Raw genomic sequence first — 23541 nt, 5'->3', positions numbered from 1 at the left:
ATACTTGAAAAGCGTACTCTTATAATGCGCGTGTATGTGTGCGACGCAGAAACAGATGCGGGACACGATTCTTTGGTTTCCGAAAAATTGAGTATCGCATAACGCAATACGATATAATGCAGCACGATCAACAGCGAATATATTAAATTATTGGAAAACCTAAATATTAATTTAATTCGTGAATATCAATTGGTTGAATATTTGTTGGTAAGTGGTATTGAATAGCATTCTAGTATTCTATGCAACAGATATTTGCCGCAATATTCTATCTGTAATATAACGAATCAGTTTGATTAATTGTCATTGGTGCATAATGGTTAAATAGTCATGATTTCGCTACATCTATGATATTTATCATGATATTTTATATTCTAATATCGCAACATCTTTCATTTAGATAGTTTCCATATCGCTTAGAATCTATCGTTTAGAATAGAATATATGTTCATGTTACGATGGAGTGGTTTGTCAATGTGTGAAACAACGCGATTGAAATGGCTTCAGAAAATCACAGCAAACCGTCGCAAAGAACTATATAACACGAAGATAATATCACGATAGAGATATGGATGACATAAAATAATATACCTGTACGTAATAGACAATATAAAGGCATTAACAAGGATATTTTTTACGAATAATACGATATTGAAATATGCCCATGATAAAACGAGTTTTATCAATTTTTCAAATTTTCCTATCATACGAATAATTTTTCCTTCTTCAAATAACAATCTGTATAACAGTGGATTTCCATTTCGAGTTTATTTTACAACTTGTTCTACGTTCTACAGCACGATATAGTCGTGAAATTCATCACCTCTTAGAATATTACTAACTTTAAATAGCTTTAACATGGTTTCGTGAAATTAGCCTGATTAGTCCTAAAGTTTGCGGAAATTTCTGATTAACGTAGTGGTGTAACGTAACTATAATACATACATGTCGTCAGTCGATGCCGACTGACGCTGTTTTAAAACCAGGAATGTAGTGTGAACTCTGTTGAATACATTGATGTGTTCTGCACGCGTGTGTGTTCAGTGCGCAGTGCTGCGCAGTTATTAGTCTTCCACATACACGGACAGAAGCGTGACACAGATGGTATAAAGCGAATTCTCGTTAATCTTGATTGTTCGTGCTTCATCGCAACAGAAATCATTCGTACTACAGTGATCGCTCTGTAGTATCACTGCCGCTTTGGAAAATTGCGACAATTAAGCAATTTCTTCTTAATCTCTATCGTTGTGAGATTCAATGTGAACTTGTAATGTAAACATCGTAACGTAATGTCCAAAATGACATACGATTTACAAGAAGCTGGCAGATGTTAAACGATCGAAATTAAAATTTTTTGCTAGGAGATATGGCTCCATTACGCGGTGTGTTATCGAATTATAAATTAATTTTAGCTTATAGAGATGAGCGTTTATGATACGTTTAATATAGAAACAATGTTAGTTTATTAGAATTTAAATTATAATCACAATGTCGAAATAACAATATTACATGTGTTACAACGCACATGTATTTACTAGATGTATATCTGTATTTACGGGTCACATAAATTCTTCAAAAAAGTTACTTCGAACTTGCTTCAATTGAAAACAATTCGACAATTTCACTTCGATTGGTTCTAATACGCGTATGATAAATCAATAAACTTATTCGATATCAAAGTTTGTACATGGATGATAGAAAGCTGGAAACCCACCTCACCGACCTCGCTAGTCTTCCCCGAGTCTGGTATTTCCTCGATCTCCGGAAATTGGAGGATCTCCTTGACGCTAGTCGTCAGTTCGACGATCTCGACCTCGACCGGAATCTCCCGTTCCTGGTTCTTCTCCAACACTGCCTCCGACAATTCCGTAATGTCCTCTGCGACTGTGTTAGCAAGCGCCTCCTCCGGTTCTAGCACCGTCAAATGCGTCTCCGCCTCAACCACGCTGTTCACGATATCCGATTTCGGCGTGAGGATCTTTTCTTCCGTTCTAGAGTCTTCAACGCTTTTCACGTAGTTTATACATTTCTCCGATGGCGGCACCACCGACTCGTACAAAGATGTTACAGTCTGGAAACAGAGTCGATTCGTGTTTAACCCTTCAGTAACAAGTCGACCAACTACTTGCATATAGTCATTATATAATCGGATCGTATATCGTACAGACCACAGACGGTTAGTATAATACATTCGAACGGATCCTAATGCATCCCATATGATTACGATGATACATGGAAAGGAAATAAAATACGATGTATATTGATAAGATAATATACATACGTATTAACCGAATTGGCGAAGGAAAACTGATAAAATTGCAACAATGTTATTTCTCAGGAAATGAAGCGAAGCAATTTCATTTATGCATATCTATGATTAAATAACGAGGAAAGTGTTTGGCATTGCTGGAAGGAAAGCAATCGTTGGTATATTTCAGTCACTGTTAAGTCTCAGTCAAGTATTAGTCGCAAAGGAATGTCGTTGAACGTGATTGACACATTCACATCGTTACTGACTTAATGTTATAGCTTTTCACAGCTATGCAGTTAAACTTACAGTTAACCTTTGAGAAAGAAAAATTTAATCTGAAACTATGAACTAACAGAGAAACTATGAACAAGCTCGGAATTGGAAACGAATGGGAATTGGAATATAATTAAGAATTCCTCTGTTGAACGTATTTTAGACCAGTCTGAAACAAAGGCGGCGTTTAAATGAAAGCTGTAGCTAAATTTGAAACGCGTGAATTTGCTTCGATATCGATATTAGCTGTGACTCTGGTTTTCAACTTTCAGTTTCTTATTCCGTTTAACTAAACTTACTTGGTTGTTTCTCGATACATTATTCGTAACTTTGTCTGGTCTCTATTTCAAAAATGTTCATTCTATTAACTATCTATCCAAAGAAATATTTTTATAAAATATACCTTTCTGATTAAATAAGCTCGTTCCTAATTTAGAATACAATTAAGCAACAAAACTTCTCCAACTATTCTCTAATTGCAAAGATCAAGTTTACAATCCTTTCAGCATTTCATTTTTTCCATTGAGAACATCTTTAATCCTACATTTTCAAATTATTTATAATTTTCGCTTCTGTCTATCACAAACACGAATAACAGTATCGTTTAATAATCGAAACATTTCCACATGTTAGAATTGTTTATAAGTGATATATATATATATATATATATATATATATATATATATATATATGTATGTATGTATGTATATTTATTTATTTATTTATCTCTTTTGAAAAGCTTGTTGTTTGGAAATTTCGTTGTTTTCAGGTCTAAATTATAAATGGAACAACAAGATTCTAATTTCGAGTAATAGTATGTGAAACCGATGGATACATCGACAAACCGAGTATTTAATTTTAATATAACGCCGTCAGAAAATATTTTGATAAATAATATAATAAGGATACAATATATACTGTTCCCATTCGTGAATTTGCCATTCATTCGTATATTTTACAATTTATATATTATCAACACCATATGCGGATACTTGTATGCGTATTATAGCTTCGTTAGCATTTTTCAAAAGGGTACAACTTATATTCGAAACTTAAATACGATTTTGATAATCGTACTTTTAAGTACAAGAATAGCCCAACAGACTTTGATTCTTTTCTTTTATAAAACACAGAAACAAGTTTTCAATTCTTTTCTATGTACGTGTATGTAATAGTTACTACAAAAGATTGTTGCACGTACCCTTATCTTCCAACGAGACGTTTTTTATATGAACGCTTTTAGTATATGCCAAGTTGTACGAATTTTAATACACTTGAAACTATCTAGTTAGCATGTATGTAAATGTTACGATAAATAAGATGATGTGCAAATATTTTTTGTAGTCGCTGTATATTATATATCTTTTTCAAATTTCACTTTGGAATTTTTGAAAAACAACCAAGTTATGGTAAATTTTATAAATCGATGTTGACTAGATCGACCGACCGAATCTAATCCATGTCTACAGTATTCGATCATTGTCTTTATTTTGAAAATTACATTTTGCCAAGTATTGTATAAATATCAAATAATGATAAAAATAAAGATAATAATTATAAGTAATTTCACGATGTGCACCACAAAAAAGAAAAGAAAAAAAAAAGGAAAAATATCGCTCGCTACATTTCACCCTCCTTTGTTCACCTTTATCTACAGTCCTTTATGCCCCTTTAATCAGCTTCTTAGTATGATTATTCATTTCCTAAACAACGTACAATCAAAATCCGTAAGCATGTTATTTACCTGTATATTGAACTTAGGTTTCTCATAAAAAATCTTCCTCTCATTCCTTTGACCGCACAAATGATTGATGCTGTCTTCAACGTTGTTGTTGTACTCGTTGTCGTTCTCAGTTGGTCTGGTGTCGATGTCGTTCAACCTTGTATAATCGGGACAGCTCTCATGTTCATCCTCTGTCAGATCTGTGTCCGATAGAAGAGAAGGCGCCAGGTGTTGAAAGCCAGGATAGTTAGGGTTGACGATACCGCGGCAACCTGAAGGCAAATTTCCCTCCTCGGACCAGTCAGACCACTCGGACGGTGTCAACTCGTGGGACGAGTCTTCGTGAGAGGAGTTACGCCCTGCGGAATTTCATGCTCGTCGCACATTGCCGGAATACTGAATAATCGTAGCGTGCCACTGACTGACTCATCATAGCTGCACCAGACGCCCGTCACCGGGGATTTCATTGAATCGTTTCATTAAATCACACGTGTTGATCTTAAACATTCTCACATGGTTCGAATCGCTGCTCTGGCAATTGCAGATATACATGTAATGGCTGTTTGTAATGTCTGTCTCTTAAACTATTACTAGAATTCCCTATTATTGCACTATAGTAATTAATTAATAATAATTAATTAGTAAATTAGCCGAAAGTGCTGGAAATGCGATTAGTGAATTGGCAATGTAAATGTATGGAAGATGTAGATGTCAAGATGTTAAAAAGCCTCTTCCTCTTCATTCCTTTCTTGTTTGTGTTAGCTAATTACATACATGTGTGCGCGCGTGTGTGCATGTATGTATGTACAGTGAGAAGATAAACGTCAGACGATAAATGTCAGAATATGGTTAGAATAAAAGTTCTACTTGAATATCGAATATTTTATATGGATGTTACATGATCTTAAGGTATTAAGATAAAAAATTTAAAGACTTGGAGGAATATTAAGAAATACGATAATTTGCTGAATTTAAGATATAAAAGATTACTATTAAACTAAAATAGTCCTAAATATTTAACACGTATATCGTCGCCGTAGCTCTTAACTGGCTTCCAACTTCATTCCATTTCTAATTCTATTTTCAAAAAAATGTAATTAGTCAATCCACATACGTCTGTCATGTCTCGCTGGTATAGACAATAAAGAATACAAGTTGATGATAATACGATGAGAATTCCACTTTATCAATATCATGTAACAGTTATGCATTAATTAACATAATTCCAAATTATTTGAACATTTCTATTTTGAAAAGACTGGTCTCGACTCATATCAAATTACAAGATTCTCGGTAAAAAAAAAAAAAAAAAACACACACAATTTTCTAGCGCAACGTTTTTCCGTGTATTAAATCATTGTTCTTTGGATGATTCTCGAGATTCGACGATGAATTGTTCCTCGTATTTTATAAAAACATTTCATTATTAATCTCTTCCCATAAATTTCTACCATAACCAGCATTTTCAACAGAAACCTAGCCTTCAGTCACAAAGCATTCGGCCAGGATAACGATCGCAGAAAATGAATGAAATTCATCGCAATCTCTTTTTTCGGAATCATAAAAATATCTGCATTTTCACAGCGCTCATAGTCATCTTCCAATAGAATCTTTTACCTAAATCGTCTTTGCTACTCAAATTTCGTCCATTAAATCAAGTCCATCGTGTATCTGTAGAATAATACGACATTAAAGTTTTGCGAGAAAGAAGACAGAACGCAATGAATCAACGAGTTATGTACTTGTCATTCTGCAAGGTACATCGCCCGCGTGTCAAAAACATTCCGTTCGTCTTCTACTTTGATCGAACTATCTAAACTACACAAATCATTTATAAAATTTTTCTTATTTCAAAAAACAATGATTACCTTCGTAGTCGGCCAAACTCTCCACGGAACTGTTCCTACAGATTCTCGGAACTGTCAGGTTGTTGTTCAAGTTGCTGGTCTCGTTGTTCGAGCTATTGGTTTGCACGTTTTCGCGGGTGATGGCGAACGAGGACCACGTGGTCGTGTCTTCGGCGACGCGAAAATCCTGTGCAACTTCCACAACGAATTCGGTGTTGATTTGGTGGCTCCTGGCGACCGTATCTACGGTCGTCGACGAAGTTCCGTTACGATTTCCGATCTCCTCGACGATCGGCTGGCTCTGGTCGCTCCTACGTAACTGACTGCGAGTGAGACAGAGAAATAAGTCCAAATGGATCGATACGTTCCGTTAGCCGTGGCCCGTACAATCTATAACGATGCAAATATAGAGGCAGCACACCCATGTAAGACGTCTGCAAGGTGGCACGAGCTACACTCTGCTCTTTCATATCGCTCTAATTTTGCGAATAATTAAATTTGCGATTACGAGCAACTAATTCAGCTTTATCGCGCTATATACTTTATTTACTGACTTTCTTGGACCTCGACGCGCGATTATCGTTGCTTTTTCTTCGAACGCGTTTTGTATTTTAATGTTCATTATAATTAGAATAATTAAAATATTCTTGGTAAAACTTGATAAAAGCTTACATATCATTTGATCAATGGATATTATTTTACGAAACAACAGAATAATTGTTATCGCTTGACGTAAGCGGTGGCCGGCTTAAAGAAACTAACGTGCGCGCTCGCGCGTGTGTATATGTATTGTAAAATAAATGAAAGATAAGTGCTAGATTTGGGTTGGATTTAGTGTTAGGATACATAGGTAGTGGTATTGACAGATTTATGCGAATATCGTGAAAACAAAGCCGGTTCAAACAAAGGGATCGCCGGTTATACGTTTAACAGGAAGAAATTGTTCAAGATGTCAACGTGTTTTATTAACGTGTCCAAAAATCATTGAAATCAGAGATGAAGTAACTTTTTTGCAGTTTCATTTATATATGTGAATATTGTACATATATATAGCGTCCCGTTTGGAAGTACGCGTGCAATTATTTGCCAAACTGTAGCTCGTTTCAAAAATGGTTTAAAATAAAACTTACTGTTAACTAACTGTTGATTTCTATAATTAAATATTATATATACCTTAAACAGATATTGATCAAAACTTACTGAATTTTTATTTTCTCACTTCGTTTAAAAAATTGTGCGAATTACTTATTCCCAAAGCATATGAAAAAAACTGTTTATACTTCCTGTAAACGACATATGTTGTGTATTTTCACTTCCTGTTGGTATTTAATTTTCTTTTTCCCACTACTTTTTCTTTCTTTCTTCTATTTTATCGACATCGTTGTCAATTTCCCTATATAGACAAGTCAACAAATTTTGTTCAAATATCAATCAAATATTAATTCTCAATTCTATTTCAACTTACTTTCTTAATAATGTCAGAAATTAACCAACAACATTCATCTTTCTTCCCTCTTTTATTAAGAGGAACAGATTTCTATGAAAGAGATGAATTCATTGGTTGGAGAAACTATGTACAAATATGTATCTGTAATAGTATGAAGTATAGTATACCAATGCCAGTGCAAAAGGACGAATTTTTTCGATGAGATCAAATAGTAGGTGGTGGTTAAATTGAGTTTCGAACGTTAGCCAACGCAAAAGGGCATCGTTCAAGCTAGCTTTCGTCAAATCTTTGAATCAACCGAGGAAAGTGATTAGTGCGTTAATGTGCAATTTCATTGCCATGGGATCATAAAAAGAAAGATAGATGTAAGCGATGGTTCGAACATTCGTCGTTAGAACACGGAAAGACTATTTTCTGTCTGGTCGTGTCGCCTGTGTTATAGAAAATAAGGTCTCGCATAATCTCGTGCATACGGCGGCAACGTTTTCGAATATTAAAAAGGATAACGTAATTTTATGTAATAAAGGCAACACACAATACTAAAGAAAAGAAAATTACTATTAATTTCGCGTAACCGCTTGCTAAGGATATGTACGATCCTTACGTCTAAGGATATTTACAGGAGAGAATTATAAAAATCACTGAACGACCAAAAGAAACTTTGTATTCGCTAACAAGACACGTGTAACTGTAAAACTGTTTTCTCAAAAAACTCGTGTCTTGGGGCGGGAGGTGGGAGGAGGGGGCGAGAGTTTACAAAACACATGCGGCACAATCATTTATTGTGGTCTGTATGTATAGTATATGCGTGTGAGTGCGCGTGCGCGTGCGTGTATGTGTATGTGTGTTTGATGCATTTGGAAAAGTTTGAAATATTTATAAATGACAACATCGATAAATTAGAATCTAAACGAGGTACATAATTACTTTAATCTCGTTCTACTTTCTCATCGACATCGTAAGAAGCACGAATATTTGGAATGCGTGAATAAAATGGAGATAACAAGAGAGAAATAATAAGAATGAATACAAATGAGTATATGTATAATATATGTATACGGTAAAGTCTATGAAAAGGGAACCGTTTAGAGTCAACACTAACCTTATGGTTTTTCCTTTTCAGTTAAATGCCTTGGCATTGCTAATAATAAGGCACGGAATAAATATTCTACGATTTAGACTAGTTAAGTTAACATTTAAAGCTACTCGTTGCTAGATCAGTGAAAGCTACGCCGTTAAGCTGTGAGCTAATTACTAATTCTACAAAGAATTATCAGCTACTCTACTTAACGATAATAAAGAAAAGGGATGCAGTATTAAGTGAAACGTGATTAATCGATATTGAAATAAATATTGCACTCAAGTTCATGACGATGCTATTCATGTCAATCTCTTAATGTTTCACTTCACTCTCGTAATAATATTCATCGAAGAACAAAAATGTAAAATAATTAATTTCATGGGAATTATCACATCGATGATTAAACGATGCTAAATGACCAATTCAAATTAAGCGCAACAACATTAAAAATGTTGACGCAACAAAATTAAAACCAGCCCGAAACGTAATATCGAACATCCCCTAAATTTTTCACTTACAACAAAGTTCGTACCTTTGATCGAACGAATAAAAATGTGGTCAACCTAAAAAACCCGATAAGAAAGATAACAAAACACAAATTTCGATCTAGTTAGCGGGGAAAAGATGGCAAGGAAGTCTTATTATTCGTTTAGAAATTTTCAATTAGAACGACTGAAAGAAAACTTTTTGTCATACGAAATACTGTTTCTGTTCACGGAAACCTTTAAATCACTGTTTAACCTTTTTCGCGAAAAAGCTTGTTTCGAACGAAAGCAACAAGAGCGCGACAATGATCACGATCACGATCACGATCACGATCACGATCACGATCACGATCACGATCACGATCACGATTACAATGAGGATCAGCGATGACGACCACGGTGACGAAACGAAATTGTGCGATTACGGAACGGTGAAAACGGATCACGAACTAACCCGGTTTTGACTCAACGAATTTGCAGTTGCACTTACTTGTTGTTCAATCCTCCAGAATGCAGCGGTATCGAGATGACAGCCTCCTTGAGCCGCATATCGAATCCTCGTCTGAAAACACAGTTCTAAGAGAGACTGGTTGGTTAATCAGGTGGATTGAAAGGATTCTTTCTGCTTTTGCACGATAAAACACGATAAAACACGATAAAGCACACACACACACGCACGCACGCACATGGCCGCGATATCCATCAATCCCACGGAATCATTTCATTTCACTGTCGGAGCGAAAGAAGAAAAACGCTGGATCGAACCTATTGTAAAATGGCCAATAACTCTTCTCTTTCCTCTCTACCAACCCGAGGGTTCTAAGGAAAAGAGGAATGGCACTTACCGACCGCCATGTTGAAGTCGTGCGCAAGGGTGCTCGCGTTTCCCGTGGTTTATCGACTCGCAACCAACACCCTCGTTTGCTCTCCTTTCACTCTCCTACCACTCTCGTCACTATTCTACCTTGTCTCTTTTTCTCCCTCTCTATCCCTACCTTCTTCCTCCTGCTCCGTCTTTCTCTCCCTCTTCCTATCTCTCTCTCTCCCTCCCTCTCACCCTCATCCCTCTCCGTCGCTCTCTCTCTCTCTCTCTCTCTCTCTCTCTTCCTCACTCTCTGTCTCTTTCTCTTTCTCTTTCGGCGCTTTCTCTTCCTATGCAACATGTATTTTAAACGATTCTTTATCATTTTCATCGTCATTTTTCTTCACCATTCTGATTTCTCGACTAGTTAAAAGTTGCTGTTTTTTTCCGAAATTTTACTAGTATTGCAGACATTTGGATTACACGAGGATATCCTTTATATTTGGTTAGGTTGTACTTTCGAAAGAAATATTTTTAAAAGGTTTGACAGGTATAGTGGTAAACGTTTAATCGATCGCTGCTTCCATCACGCTTTCGGCTCGAGAGATGCATTTGCGCGGGTTTCTCTGAGAACCTGATTTCAATCGCATGGTTTTAAAATATGGCGTTTAAAAGCGAACGATTTTGGTATAATTAAAATGTTCGTTTTAGTACAGATAGCGAACATTACATTGTCTGTTTGAGTGAAAATATTTGTTATATGTTAATTTCTTTGATATTTCGATAAGTACGAATTTTTAAATGTCACTGAAATTGTTCTTTTAGCAAATAAACGTTGTTTCTAACAAAGTATTATTTTCCTGACTTTTCGGTTTTGCACAAGTCCCCAATCTTTAGTTACATAGAAAGTTATTTGATTTAAGCGTTACATATTTCATTTAGTATTCTATAATTAAAATCTTTTTGTTGGAATTTTATCTTGAAACACTTTATGTATACGAAATGCTTGCAATGTACACTATTTCATTAATTCTATAATATATTCTGTAATATATTCTGTAACATATTTTTATTGTATCACTTCAATGTTAAACTTGCCTACAAGACACAGTAAGATATTTTAATTCTTCATCTGTTGTCTTTTTTTTTATATTTTCAACAAGTTAATGAATGAAACGTAAGAAAATCTGATATTCTTGAGTTTACAGACTATATACATGTATACATATGTATTTCTAAATATCGCAATAAAAACAATTTTCATAATTTTTCTAAAACGTCTTCTCCTTACTAGCAATAAATATCGGATATTTCGGTTGAAGCAGCAGTAAAATAAACAGAAAGTGCAGAATTATATCATAAATTTTTATTTAAATTATTTTCTATTCCTTCTTTTTTAATCCTAAACACCTTCAATATTTTTACATTGATAGAACATTTGAAAAGGCTTACATACGAATGAATACATATAAACAACATAAATAAATAAAAGATTTACATATTTTGTTCGCTTATTTTAAATAAATCTTGCTTTTCTACGATATCCCATCGATTTCGTCAATGTATAGGAAGCAATTTTGCTTCTGCAGTGTTTATCGTTTGTAAAAGGTTTTACTAGCCTTGTATTTTATTTCTGTTATTCCACGCCTACTTATTTCTTATGGTTTCTGTTTTCTCATCCATTTACCTCAATTCTCAAAGTATTTCAAAGAGGTAATTAACGGAACAATTCACAGAGAATTTCTTGACCTGCCCTTACTCGAATCTCGTGCAAAGTAGCCTATCCTATAATTAAAGCGATTCATATCTATTTCAGCTATGTCTATATATTTTTCTTTATGATAACGACGTATTTTCTCAAGGGAGAAAACGCAAGGTACTAGATACAAAATAGGAATCTCATCTCATAATACTAATTATAGTACCAGTAATTTTACTAATTTTCCATTAATAATAATTGAAAGATAACTAACAGACATCTAGCAATTATTTACTAAGACTTAAATTTTTGGAAATGTCGACGAACTTAATTCAGGGAGAAAGTAAAAATAAAAATCACTCAGAGTACTAATAATAGTATGTAATTCTGCTGGTTTGATAATAATAATAGTAAAATACGCCAATTAAATATTAAGGAAAAGATTTTTGAAAATCATTGAGAGTTTCGTTACAATATCTATTACGATAATTACTATCATTTTTTAGAAGATTAGTATACAATCAGTACAAGATAGAATGAACATGCGTCGTCTGGTCGAATAAAATCTATTATTAATAGGTTAGTTAACTTTTAAGCGAAAATAAAAAGAGATATTGCCTCCGGTTTTCTTAATTTGAACGAAATTAACAAACTGAGCTTCATAAAACTTTGCCTTAGAACTAGTGCAAATTTGCGAAAAACCATTTTTTTACATTTTCTCTAGCATACTGTATTTTATAATTCAAATAATCTTTATTACATAGTGTAATAGTGTAACAATTATTTGTTTCACGTAAGGCTCGGATATTTGTTGGATAATGAGAAGAAAAGAGAGTCTACGATGAAAGAGAATGAGAGCTGCATATTGCATATGTGAATTATGAACCACCGGACTATTTTTCCGAGCAAAAGAAGATTCATATACCTTCCTCTCCCCTCTCTACTATCCCTATCTCGTTTTCTCCTGCAAGCCCTTTAACTTTTAACTGTCTCCGCTTCGGTTGCGTGCTATACATTATGTATACTATACATCGTAGATACAGGAACGCATCGATCGACCGTGTCCTTTCTACCCTTCCTGGTAGTGAGTTTCGCTTAAGGCCACGTGCTGCAATCGTGGCATGGATATTAGAAAAGTGTTCGCCCAACAGCTGGAATGATTGGATAAGCACGTGAAAAAGGCGGCGCAAGATAAACCGCAAGTTTTTTTAATAAGAATGAAACAATTTGTCTATCTATAATATAATAAGCTTTCTTCGTTTGAGTAATTGACAAGGATTTTGAATATAATGCAATCCCTTCTTATACTATAGAACCATTTAGACGTTGTTCCACTGATAGCAGAAGGAGGGAGGCTGATAAAGGAGTTGGATCGAGGGTGAAATATACAGGGATGATAAAAATTGTTATTTCATTCCTTTAATGCGCGTTAGATTATTTGTAGCTTAATGAACCTAATTGTGTGTAAAGTTAGTTGGTTAAACAAGGATTGTAAAAATTGTCGTTCCTTCTATTTATTTTAACATCGTTTGTGAGAAGCTAAATTAGTGTTTGGAAATGGATTTGAAGCAAGCACCAAAAATAATAATTGTCTATTTTCTACATTTTTATGAAAACAGTTGTTGGGAAAAAGGTTGATTTTTGTTTAAATGGAAATTGTTGATCATTAAATCTTGAAGAGATTTATCAAAAAATTGATCGATTAAAATATATCAATTTTTAAACGTTTCAATTACGAATACTGTACTAAATGAACAAAACCTTTTTGAACAAATGTACGAAAAAAATTCTTCTTCTATCATTTATTTCCGATTAATTTATTCACATACGTAGAAACGCCACCTTACCGACTAAGCCATAATTATCGAGATAATTCAAAAAATAAAAGAATATATAGCTACTCTTTTAATATTGCAAAGTATAAAAAATTTAACATATTCTATATAGATATATTTTCATAACATTGAGTAACGTTATATTTTTTTTTGGTATTGTAAATCAAAAAATACCTGATGCAGTAATATAATGTTTATAATATGTTTTTTTTTCAATATTTTTCTCAAAAATCAAACACTTTAACGTGGTAAGGATGATGTTACTCGTTCCAAGTTTCATACTATAATACATATACGATACCAGACTTCGCGGTACCATCGTATCATATAACACACGACACACTTCTGGCTATAGCCAGAGGTCACAGATTCTATTCTTTTGTTGAATCACCGCGGAGATTGATAACGATTTCATTTAAATATCAATACTTGCATCTATACTATATCGTTGTAGGAGCAGTTGTGATGTGGCAAAGCGAGGAGGGGAGGCCTTACGAAATCGGAATTTACGTAATCGGACGTTCGACCAAAGAGACGAGAACACTCATCGCCAACATACCATCTTGACTTCCCATTGTTATCGTTCCTATTTATTGGGCTTGGAGAATTCTACACCTACTTTACAACATTCAGCTATCATACATTGACATTGGCCATTGAATGATTAAACTTACAAGTACATCTTTTGTTTCTTTCCACGATATTTTCATTATCCGATTAATAATTTCCCACTAACGGTTTGCAATGTAGTGCAAACTCTTTTTCTCAACTTCTTTTCTAGATGACTCGTCTATCCTCATTTGTCTTCTTCGTTAGTCAATTTCTTTTTTTCTCGTCACTACCTCGTGTACTCGTAGATGTCTTTAACCCGGACGAGCCCGTATATAATATGTAGAATGGGGTTTTGGAAGAGGAACCACAGATACTGTCTTTCAAGCTTAGATAGAATAATTTATAAATTAAAAAAGAAAGAAAGAAAAAAAGAAAACAATTATTAGACCGAAAGTAGGGCAATACAAGTATTGTCCTCGCGTGTCATAACTATATGTATAACCGTCTTCGCTTCTTTTCATCAATTGTGCGCCGTTTTTTCTTTGCTTCTCACATATCCAGGCATGCACATATATACACACATCGTTCTGGTTCACATGCATTCATATTCATATATTGCACCATATTCTTATACGTATGTAAACTGTACGTACGTCAAGCAATTTCTAAAAACATATTCGAATATTTAGAATTCAATTTTTCCAAATTACATACTATGTACATTATCTTGCTGAGAAGTCAAACGAGCAAAATTGTAATGCTCCTTTTGTAGAAATCTTTGCTTTTATGGCTGTATTCACAAAAGTAACTAATAATTATCAGAATTATCTGTAACTTTAACAAAATTATAGAAGTCCCTTAAATTATCAATGCAATAAGTAAATTGTTAAACCAAGATAAAAATTTTATACGGGCAGTAATTATAAATATCCACGAGAGAAAGACATTAGTACTTACTTTCTGTAACCGTGAATATTATTCAATTAATTACTGATACGATAAATATTCTCTATATAGTAGAATAAACTACAAGCAAATTCAATATTTTCCGCGTAAGTGTGAGTTCATTTAATCATTTTAACTTAAAAACATAAACATTAGCTACCCATCTCGCAATCCAACAATTCCTAAACACTTGTAATCTAAAATTATCTCACATAATCTAAATTATCTCTTGTTACCGCTTCTACATATCATACGTATCTTGCATTTCGTTAAATCGGACATGCAACGAACGACTCACTCGTCTCTCGTACGTTGCATAGTTCCCAACCGACAAAATCCTTTCGTAAAATCCACTTTTCAGAAATTCCACCAAGCTCCTTTCCCAAACAGTAGCACGAGAACGCGTCTTTCAGCGTCCTTGCGTCACGCGACTCGCCTTTCCTCCATATTGTCACGTACGACTCTGTGTGGACTCCACCACGGTTATCCAGTTCACATGTATACGAGCACCCTGAACGCGTCATATTAAACTTTTTTTTACTTACATGCCTTTTCACTACAGTAATCAGCAGTTATTCCTTAGCGTTTCCTAGCTATGATCAAACCGAGTCCTTAGCTTTCACGATGCCCTCGATGATAATGTCGCTGCCCTCGCATTCCACGATCGAGTCCACCAGAATCACGATAGAAGAGACGCGGGTGTTATCATAAAATTATTATTTTCTCTCGGATAATTCTGAAGCGAAAATGCCGAATTCAAGTCCTGTTCTTCGTCGTTTCCACGTCCACTGAAAGCCACGCAGCGATTACGCAAAATATTTTTGATGCACGCGCGAACAACGAGAGAAAACTGTGAGAAACAGTGTTGGCGTTCGATTTCTCTCTCCCTCTCTGCTGCTCATCGCCTCATTCTCAACCCCCGATCAGGGTAGTGCATGCGCGTAGGCGACGTCGGGGTTGCTGACGCCACCGTTCGAGGTGAACGAGAGTTTGTTTTCAAGTAGCTCGATATCGAACAAGACAAACTTCTTCGTTCACGCATTTTACTGTTAGTAGTACTAAAAGGTAGGACAAACTGTCGTACATACAATTAGAAACCTCCTAACTCGTGAACAAGAGAACCTTTATGTTAACCACATTTCTGATTGGGGGAATAGGAACTAATAATTCTTACAAACAGGTTGCTTACAAATAAAATAATACTGTGGTAACAATAATAATAATGTGGGTACGTATTTATATTCGTGCGAATCGTGTTTGAAATCGTATAGCATTATAGAGTTTTCGTATTAAATCTTACAGAAACGCACGAGATTATAAATATATAACGTATGTATGTATGTATGTATATATGTAGTGGCGAAATGTTGAGTGCTGTGAGAGTTATGGGGAGTACAGCAGAGCGAAGTACACCGGACAACCTATAGTGGTGCTTCGTACTAAAGCTGGCATATGACCGCGATCAAGTTGTCTCATGCGGTTTCACAAAGTCTCGTATTCATAATATCTATACATATCAGTGGTCGAATATCGTGTATGACCGCGATAACTCGTAGCTGCAATCTGCAACACGGCCTCTCGTCTTCAACCAGAGAGGAAATAAGAGTGCTCGTTATATATTGCTCATACTCATTGTTCTGGTTGTTTCCCGACTAGTACTGACCCCCCCCCCTCCCCCACCCTCATTTGCCAAATGTTGGAAGCAACTTTACGCTCACATATCCAAGAACCTATTTAATTTCATCGTTGATTAATGAATACTCGTCTGTGGTTTCACGCTGCAAGAACTTATATGTAATTGTACGGTCCTACAGAAAAGTTCATACGTGCTTTTCTATCCGAGATAGGCAAGTATAAAAGTAACGAAATCGCGCAATAATCAAACTACGTTGCCTTAAAAGGAGAAATTAATTGTATACTATATTTACTTTTAGAGAAGAAACGAAAACCTCTCCTTCGAACGGTAATGAATCAAGAGAGTGATGCAATAATTTTAATATATTCTCAATGCACAAAAGTTTTTCTTAGGTTTAATATGAAACTTAATTTCTTCGCGATTGTGTTTTAGTTATAATAAAACTTAGATTTCATTTTAATAGTAGTTTTACTAGTTGACGGACATTAAATAATATTTCTGACGCGACGTATCTGTATTACATGCCCGTTCGTTTACAGTAATGATAAAAGCAGAAGAACAAATTGACCGTAGATAAGAATCGACGTAACGATAGATTTTTGATCCACAACATTTATCCATCTTACTTTTATCACTGACGTAAAATTGACGTAAAATTTATTAATTCTATGAATTTTGATCCAAAATTTAAAATTGGTAAGATTATACATGTCAAGATTGGTAGCCTATCATAGAGGTGCTTAATTGATTGTCCACGAGCAACACTTGTCCTTTTTGTTTATATATTGAACATTAAAGCAACGGGACGGGACAAAAAAAAAAAAAAAAAGAAAATATCCTATCCGTCTATATCGCCTTTGTTACGTAAACGCCTAATGTTACGTTCTAGCAGCTAGGATCCGCTTACAATAGTGCGCTTGCATTGTTAAATGACTCCTGGTGGTGTAAATTTTAAGAATGTTATATATCGTCGCAGCTCCTTTCATATTACTTAGAATTATTGGGAACCACGTTATTGGCCTCATTTTGTTGCTTGGATACAAGTTAACAGGTGCAACATATTTACGATAACTCCTGCCCATAGGTTGTTGGTGAATCATACCTGATTAAATCTTTCAACCATTTTTGGGAATTTCCGTGAGCCTAAATCTTGACATTTCGTTGATCGAGGATGGTTGCTTTCGTCTGTAACAAAACAAACGTTGCCAAAAGCGTGGTTAGCGTTGCAATATAATTAGCATTCAGTGGGAAACAGCATAGTCATCTGGTTGGAGTGCTTGAACGTGGCAAATTTTATCATTATTTTTTGCATTGTCATACGATTGATTGGCACTTGACAAGCTATTCTGCATAACCCCATTAGTGGAAAAACACGAGCAGTGCGATAACTTACCATTAATGGATGCGACATCCGCCTGTTCGGTGATGTGATCGGACGCGTCACAATATTAATTCTTGATTATCAAATTGTTGATGTAATCGTTGAGACGTTACCTAGGAATCATCTCTGCACGTAGTGGTCTTCCATTATTCCCCACTGGATTCCGACATATTTCACGAGCTAATTCGTAGTTCCCTGCTGTTTCGTCATTAACGCGCCATTTATAATACTTTCTCATTGTAAACTTAAACACAGTCATGTGAACAGTCAGTTTAATAATTACTGAAACTTTGACATCACTTTTCAGGAGAACGGTTGAGTTGCAGACCGTGGTTCATGTTACAAAGTTGGTTTTCACGACGAGTAGTATATGAGGCAAGCAAAAGGTCTGACCTTTTGACCTTGACTTTCAAGGACAATTTTGACAAGACCTTTTTTTTTAGTCAAACATTCACCGAATCGAAAATATAGAATCGCGCTGTGATGATCATTACCAACAATATTTATATACCCTGTACAAATAAGCTAATAAATTTCGCGTTGACCTTACCAAGTTGACAATATTGATTCCGACAAATATTTTAATCCTGTAACGATGCACTGTTACGTGACAATTCATTGTGATCCTCGCATATGGTATTGTTGTTACATCTTAACTGTTTTGTTTGCAGTCACAACATAGTGTATTACACTTATCGATATATTTCAGATTGTATAATAGCTAAATCCTGTTACAAAATTTTGACAATTTTTTCGTACTTATCTAATTTAATTGGAAATATTGCATCGTTTAAACAGTGGATTTCCTTTTCATTATCACAAACACGCAGTGCAAATTTATAGTCAAACAGTTGTGCTTTAAGATGATTTGGCATGGAATATATCAAATTTATCAAACCATAGACGAAACTATAATAAAATTTTATCGTGTATTTTTGTAATTTCATCTTATATCATTACAGACTTTTGTTTTAATAGAATCAATCTAGTTATACGTAATTATAAAAATTAATTCGTTTCTTTCCTATTTAATTACCTCGGCCGTAAGGAGAACGAAAATCGGGATTAAAACAACACTTTGCCTTGATAGTTTCGGCAGAGTACTCTGAAATGGCCATACTCCTACGAATGACAAAAGACGCTTGTTCAATCGAAAGGCAGGCTGCTCGAAGAAATCCATGCCGATTATCATCGCATTTCATTCATTGCTCCGACTTACATTCAGCGTATATCGTAGACTAGTGTAAAAACGAATCAATAAAACTTGCACGAAGGCAATTGACGATAATTTGCTTGTTTAATCATTAACAGGCCAGTTAATTATTTAAATAGACGAAACAGTTCATCGTTCCGTATTCATTAAATGCGAGAGACAAGATTTTCACGTCTACCTATCTCACAAGGTCCCCTCCAGTTTCTATTCCTTTCATGTCAGATATATTCGTAAAATGATAGCTAATCAAAGAAGATTGTTGTTTCATCATCCCTTCTTTCTTTCTTTTCGTCATTATACGGAGAACATTGTACTTAATAAGCGAAACGACCGACTGCTATCATATTAAATGAGTCGCTGAAAGCAACCTATAGGAAAATGATTGCCTGCAGTAAAACGATTTTCATTTTAGAATGAAATAAACCCTTCGTGCGGACGGTGTCTTTAATCTTCTTGATGTGTAAAGCTAACAGCGTGACGTGTGAATTAATTTTATTTTTATACGATTTTTTGATTGGAATATATAGCATTTGTTTCATATAATATAGTTTCTTCTTCTTTCTTTACATCACAATAAACGTTGTGCAATTGTAATTATAAACAAGCGGCGAGGTTATCGCAGGTCATCTAATTGAGATTGTTCTTTTTTAAGTACAGTAATTCCCGAATAAATGAACGTAAAACGAGTTTGCTAATGATCATTTAACTAGGTTAAGATACATGGATCTTGTACGATCGGTGAATGACAGTTCAAAGAGATAATTTCAAGCGTTTAGTGAATTATTTATACTCGTATCTTAATGAAAATTTACATATTTTATAGAAGAATGTAATAATTTGGCATGGAATAGAATTTTGTAACCCTTCTCAAATAATCAAACACTTTTATTTACATATTTTTGTAATTTTATATCGTATATATGGATCTTTCCAGATTAGAGGATTGTCCAATGCATGGAGTGTCAACTACAGTTTAGCCATCGAATGCATGCCACCGATCATAGCACTCTTCCTTTCTATGTCGATGTATCTCAACGCAATTTTTAACACAAAAAAGGTACTACATGCATCTATTTCGTTTAGCAAAGAAATATTTATTAAGGATTGAGCGCGATTTCAACAGATGAGGGATGTACTCTTATTCATTAAAAATAACCATCATTATTATGCGAATCGTCCAGAAAAGCTGATTCTTCGATATTATGACGTACAAGGAAGAAAAATTACACTTTATTACGCCTGTAAGTGTCTGAGATCTCGAACTTTTTTCAGAGTTATTTAAAAGGGTAAAAAGTTTTCTTATTCCCATCTTAGTATACGTTTACACAACAGTGGTGGCTTACATAACGATACCAGCAATATCGCTGCTAATTGATTTCATTATACCCTCGAATCATTCAGAAGAGAAAAGCTTTCCAATTGAACTCGATTATGGCGTGGACACACAACAATATTTTTATTATCTGTTCATACATTCATACATGACAATAGCCATGATTGCCAATTTAATTGCTTCTTGTGATACTACGTACATGCTATACGCCCAACATGGCTGTGCTTTGTTCGCAATTGTGAGGTAAAGTTTACATATATCTCTATTATGTTTAAAATTCTGATGTGAAAAAGAAATTTTTCTAGTTACGAATTGAGAACTGTGCACATTTTGGATGCGAGTAGTTTGATAAATTTAAAGGATCATCGTTTATTCGAAAACTACAAAAATACCGAATTATTGCCGGAAGAAGAGAAGAAAATTTCTACAAAACTGTTCCTTTGTATAAAAGAATATCAAAATGCAATAAGGTCGGTAGACTTAGTGTACGGTAGGATGGACTTGGATTCTCCCGTTACCAAAGTTTCTCGAGACACCCCTTATGCTATTGGATGAAAAAGCGATTTGTATAAAATTTTAAATCGCCCAGGCGACGGGAGATGGTACCATATCGAGTATGCAAAAAATTTTTTTATTTTCGTGATTAGCTTTTCTACGTCGTAGTATATACAATAAGTATACATGTTCATCTTATCGTTGAATTTGTCTTCTTACGTTCTTTAACAATATTTATTATCGTCATTTGTTTGTACTTTAGGCTCAAAGCCTAATACAACGAGGGATTGTTGCATTCTTATTCCTAGTTTCCTACACTGTATCAGATTTCTACATCGAGTTCTTAATTTCTATATTATATTGCTATTTTATTATACTACTTTAGCTCTCTCTCTCTCTCTCTCTCTCTCTCTCTCTCTCTCTCTTTTAATAATTAATATGTAATATCTAGTATAGCGTATACGATACAATGATATATACATATAGCACGTACATACAGCCATATTCAGATTTATGTCTGTATATAAAAGTATCTCTTCTCATATATTAAGCTTTATTACAGATCCAAGTGCGGTCTTCTTATCTTTATCGTTGCACGTAAAGTTAAAAGTTAATTAAAAATGATTTCTGCCTCTGTTACGGTTTGCCAATCGTTTCTCTAATCAAGTGTTCAAGGAAACTTTAATTTGTGGCGGCATCGACCACGGAACTTTCCAACAGCTTCGCGGTACAAAGAGCTATGCCGTCAAAGCACAATACCGACATGCCCAATGTACCATCGATATCTCTACGTTTCTTTCGCCGAATTCTCGGAAGAACACATACGCAGCGACCGCCGCGGTACATCTGATAAACGCATGTGTAGTAGAGATATCGAAGGACAACAAAGGAAAGAATCCTTGATTTCGAATAAAAGAATCAGTCAGTCTATCTCAAGCTGCGAAGTACGAAAGATCTCGTTATAAGCAAACCACTAACAAAACCTTAATTGTTATATTTTCGTCTTACTTGTTATCAAACCTTTTGTTAACAAATCAAGTGTAGTTTTCCGCATGCACTCATTTCAACCACCTCTATTCTCATAATAGAAACAGGGGATCAATCAGTTCGTGGCGTCGATTGTTTAATCGTAACGAGAATTTACGACTCTCGTTGACGCGTTATCTCGCGATCGCGTCTCTCCGCGAACAGTTGAAACAGCCTCTTCTCCGTTCTCGATGCTTAGTACCTGTTAGAAGTCTTTTCTCTCTTCTCTCTGTATATCATATCGTTGATATTGGGGACATATCGAGATACGTTATATCGCTGCCATACCGTGGAACTCGGCTATTTGACAGTAATTGACAGCCGCAGTGTAGAATGCCAGAGCCAACGGACGAGCCCGGGGCGAATAGGAAAAGGACGATCTCGGCGATATCGATCAGATATTCGAAGACAGGGGGTCACTTCTGATTTCGAGACCTGATAGAAAAATGGTCGCGTTCCGTTTTTGTACTACAAAATAGTCGTGTAAATGATAATTCATTGTAGAAGCGAATTCGTCAAGTGTTAAACCAAGCGTAAATAAAATGAGTCGTGCCACGAACGCGCACAGCGATGTTTCAAATTGTTCCATGTTTCAAATTTCAAGGTTTCTTCCCTTCTCATGTTACACAGCTGGCATACTTGCGCGTCATTTATTTTTATTTTCTTCCCTTTCCCTTCTAATACTATACTACATTCATAGATCCCAGCTAAGCATATTTGGACAATTGTCCTAATCCTGTAAATTATTGGTAATACAAGGCTTAAGTATTTTTTCCCGTTTGAATTTGTTAAATTCTTTATAAATATATATTTATATGTCGAAGATGAAAGAACACCGGAACCTTCCCTTTGGAACTTTGGGAAGATCCCTTAATACTGTAATCTAGATTCCACCATAGTCGTATTAAGAAATTGTTGTCATTCGATCTGACTGTATTTATTTGAGATTTATGATAGCGAGCTCGGGCTCGAGGCGACAACCGGTCGCCGAACGTAGCCGCGGTCAAGGGATGAACGTTTTGTCTAACAAAGGCACGAAATAACTCTATAGTTCTCCTTAAAAGAAATAGTTGGGACGGTGCACGACAGTAAACATTTCAACGATTTCTGTCCCGTGGCTCGCCATACGCAACTTTGTCCTACGGGTAAGATCGTATTAGTTACCGACCGCCAGCCGCTTATCTTCTGTTTATACACGAAGATCGGGCGAGCTTAACGACTTCGCGCAGAACGTGCACATGCAAGACTGTAAGAAACGGCTATTATAATTCATTTAAAAATGAATATCATCAATGTATTCGGTTTCAGGCTAGTTGTTTCCTTAATCTGGCCGCCGCGAGACTGCCGGCAACCCTTGCGTAAAAAGATAAAAAAAGAAAGATAAATTCAACGATATATCTGAGACACGTGAGACATATCATACGGTGTACCGTAACGCGTAGAAACGAGTCACAAAAACAAACAAATTTTCAAAATCAACGTGACACGATTTGCCGTTCGATTCTAAATTTTTCGTAGAT

At 35.2% G+C, this 23541-nt stretch overlaps 2 protein-coding genes and 1 long non-coding RNA gene across 11 annotated transcripts in view; 1 reads left to right on the top strand and 2 right to left on the bottom strand.

Moving 5' to 3' along the window:
* LOC100650023 overlaps positions 1-15785 on the bottom strand; it is a 35082-nt gene extending 19297 nt beyond the window's left edge. The window contains exons 1-6 of one of the 8 annotated variants that reach the window (XM_048404167.1): positions 15483-15785; positions 15236-15400; positions 9595-9666; positions 6113-6414; positions 4266-4603; positions 1712-2068 (exon numbers count right to left, since the gene is read on the bottom strand). In XM_048404167.1, the coding sequence (XP_048260124.1) occupies positions 1712-2068; positions 4266-4603; positions 6113-6414; positions 9595-9666; positions 15236-15255 (1089 nt within the window). In that variant the 5' untranslated portion in view covers positions 15256-15400; positions 15483-15785. Of the gene's footprint in view, positions 1-1711; positions 2069-4265; positions 4604-6112; positions 6415-9594; positions 9681-9869; positions 9894-9949; positions 10068-15235; positions 15401-15482 lie in introns of those variants that run through there. The other 7 variants (XM_048404171.1, XM_048404204.1, XM_048404206.1 and 4 more) reach the window with 7 other exon arrangements.
* On the bottom strand, positions 7382-8629 carry LOC125384698. Its single transcript, XR_007223373.1, has 2 exons — positions 7557-8629; positions 7382-7484 (listed from the first exon to the last, which is right to left on the bottom strand). It is a non-coding gene; the product is annotated as an uncharacterized LOC125384698 (long non-coding RNA).
* Positions 15786-15927: 142 nt separating the features above from the next.
* On the top strand, positions 15928-22885 carry LOC100648268. Of its 2 annotated transcripts, none has more exons than XM_048404212.1 (5): positions 15928-16165; positions 20102-20224; positions 20291-20408; positions 20482-20743; positions 20806-22885. In XM_048404212.1, exons 1-5 carry the CDS (start codon positions 16160-16162, stop codon positions 21053-21055), a joined length of 759 nt encoding a protein of 252 aa, XP_048260169.1. In that variant the 5' UTR covers positions 15928-16159; the 3' UTR covers positions 21056-22885. The 2 variants fall into 2 exon arrangements, with proteins under 2 accessions (XP_048260169.1, XP_048260178.1); XM_048404221.1 differs by having other exon boundaries at positions 15938-16002.
* The last annotated feature ends 656 nt before the right edge of the window (positions 22886-23541 follow it).

The sequence above is a fragment of the Bombus terrestris genome, chromosome 1, assembly GCF_910591885.1.
Source record: "Bombus terrestris chromosome 1, iyBomTerr1.2, whole genome shotgun sequence".
Classification (NCBI taxonomy): domain Eukaryota; kingdom Metazoa; phylum Arthropoda; class Insecta; order Hymenoptera; family Apidae; genus Bombus; species Bombus terrestris.
This window is presented reverse-complemented; position numbering and strand designations above follow the sequence as displayed.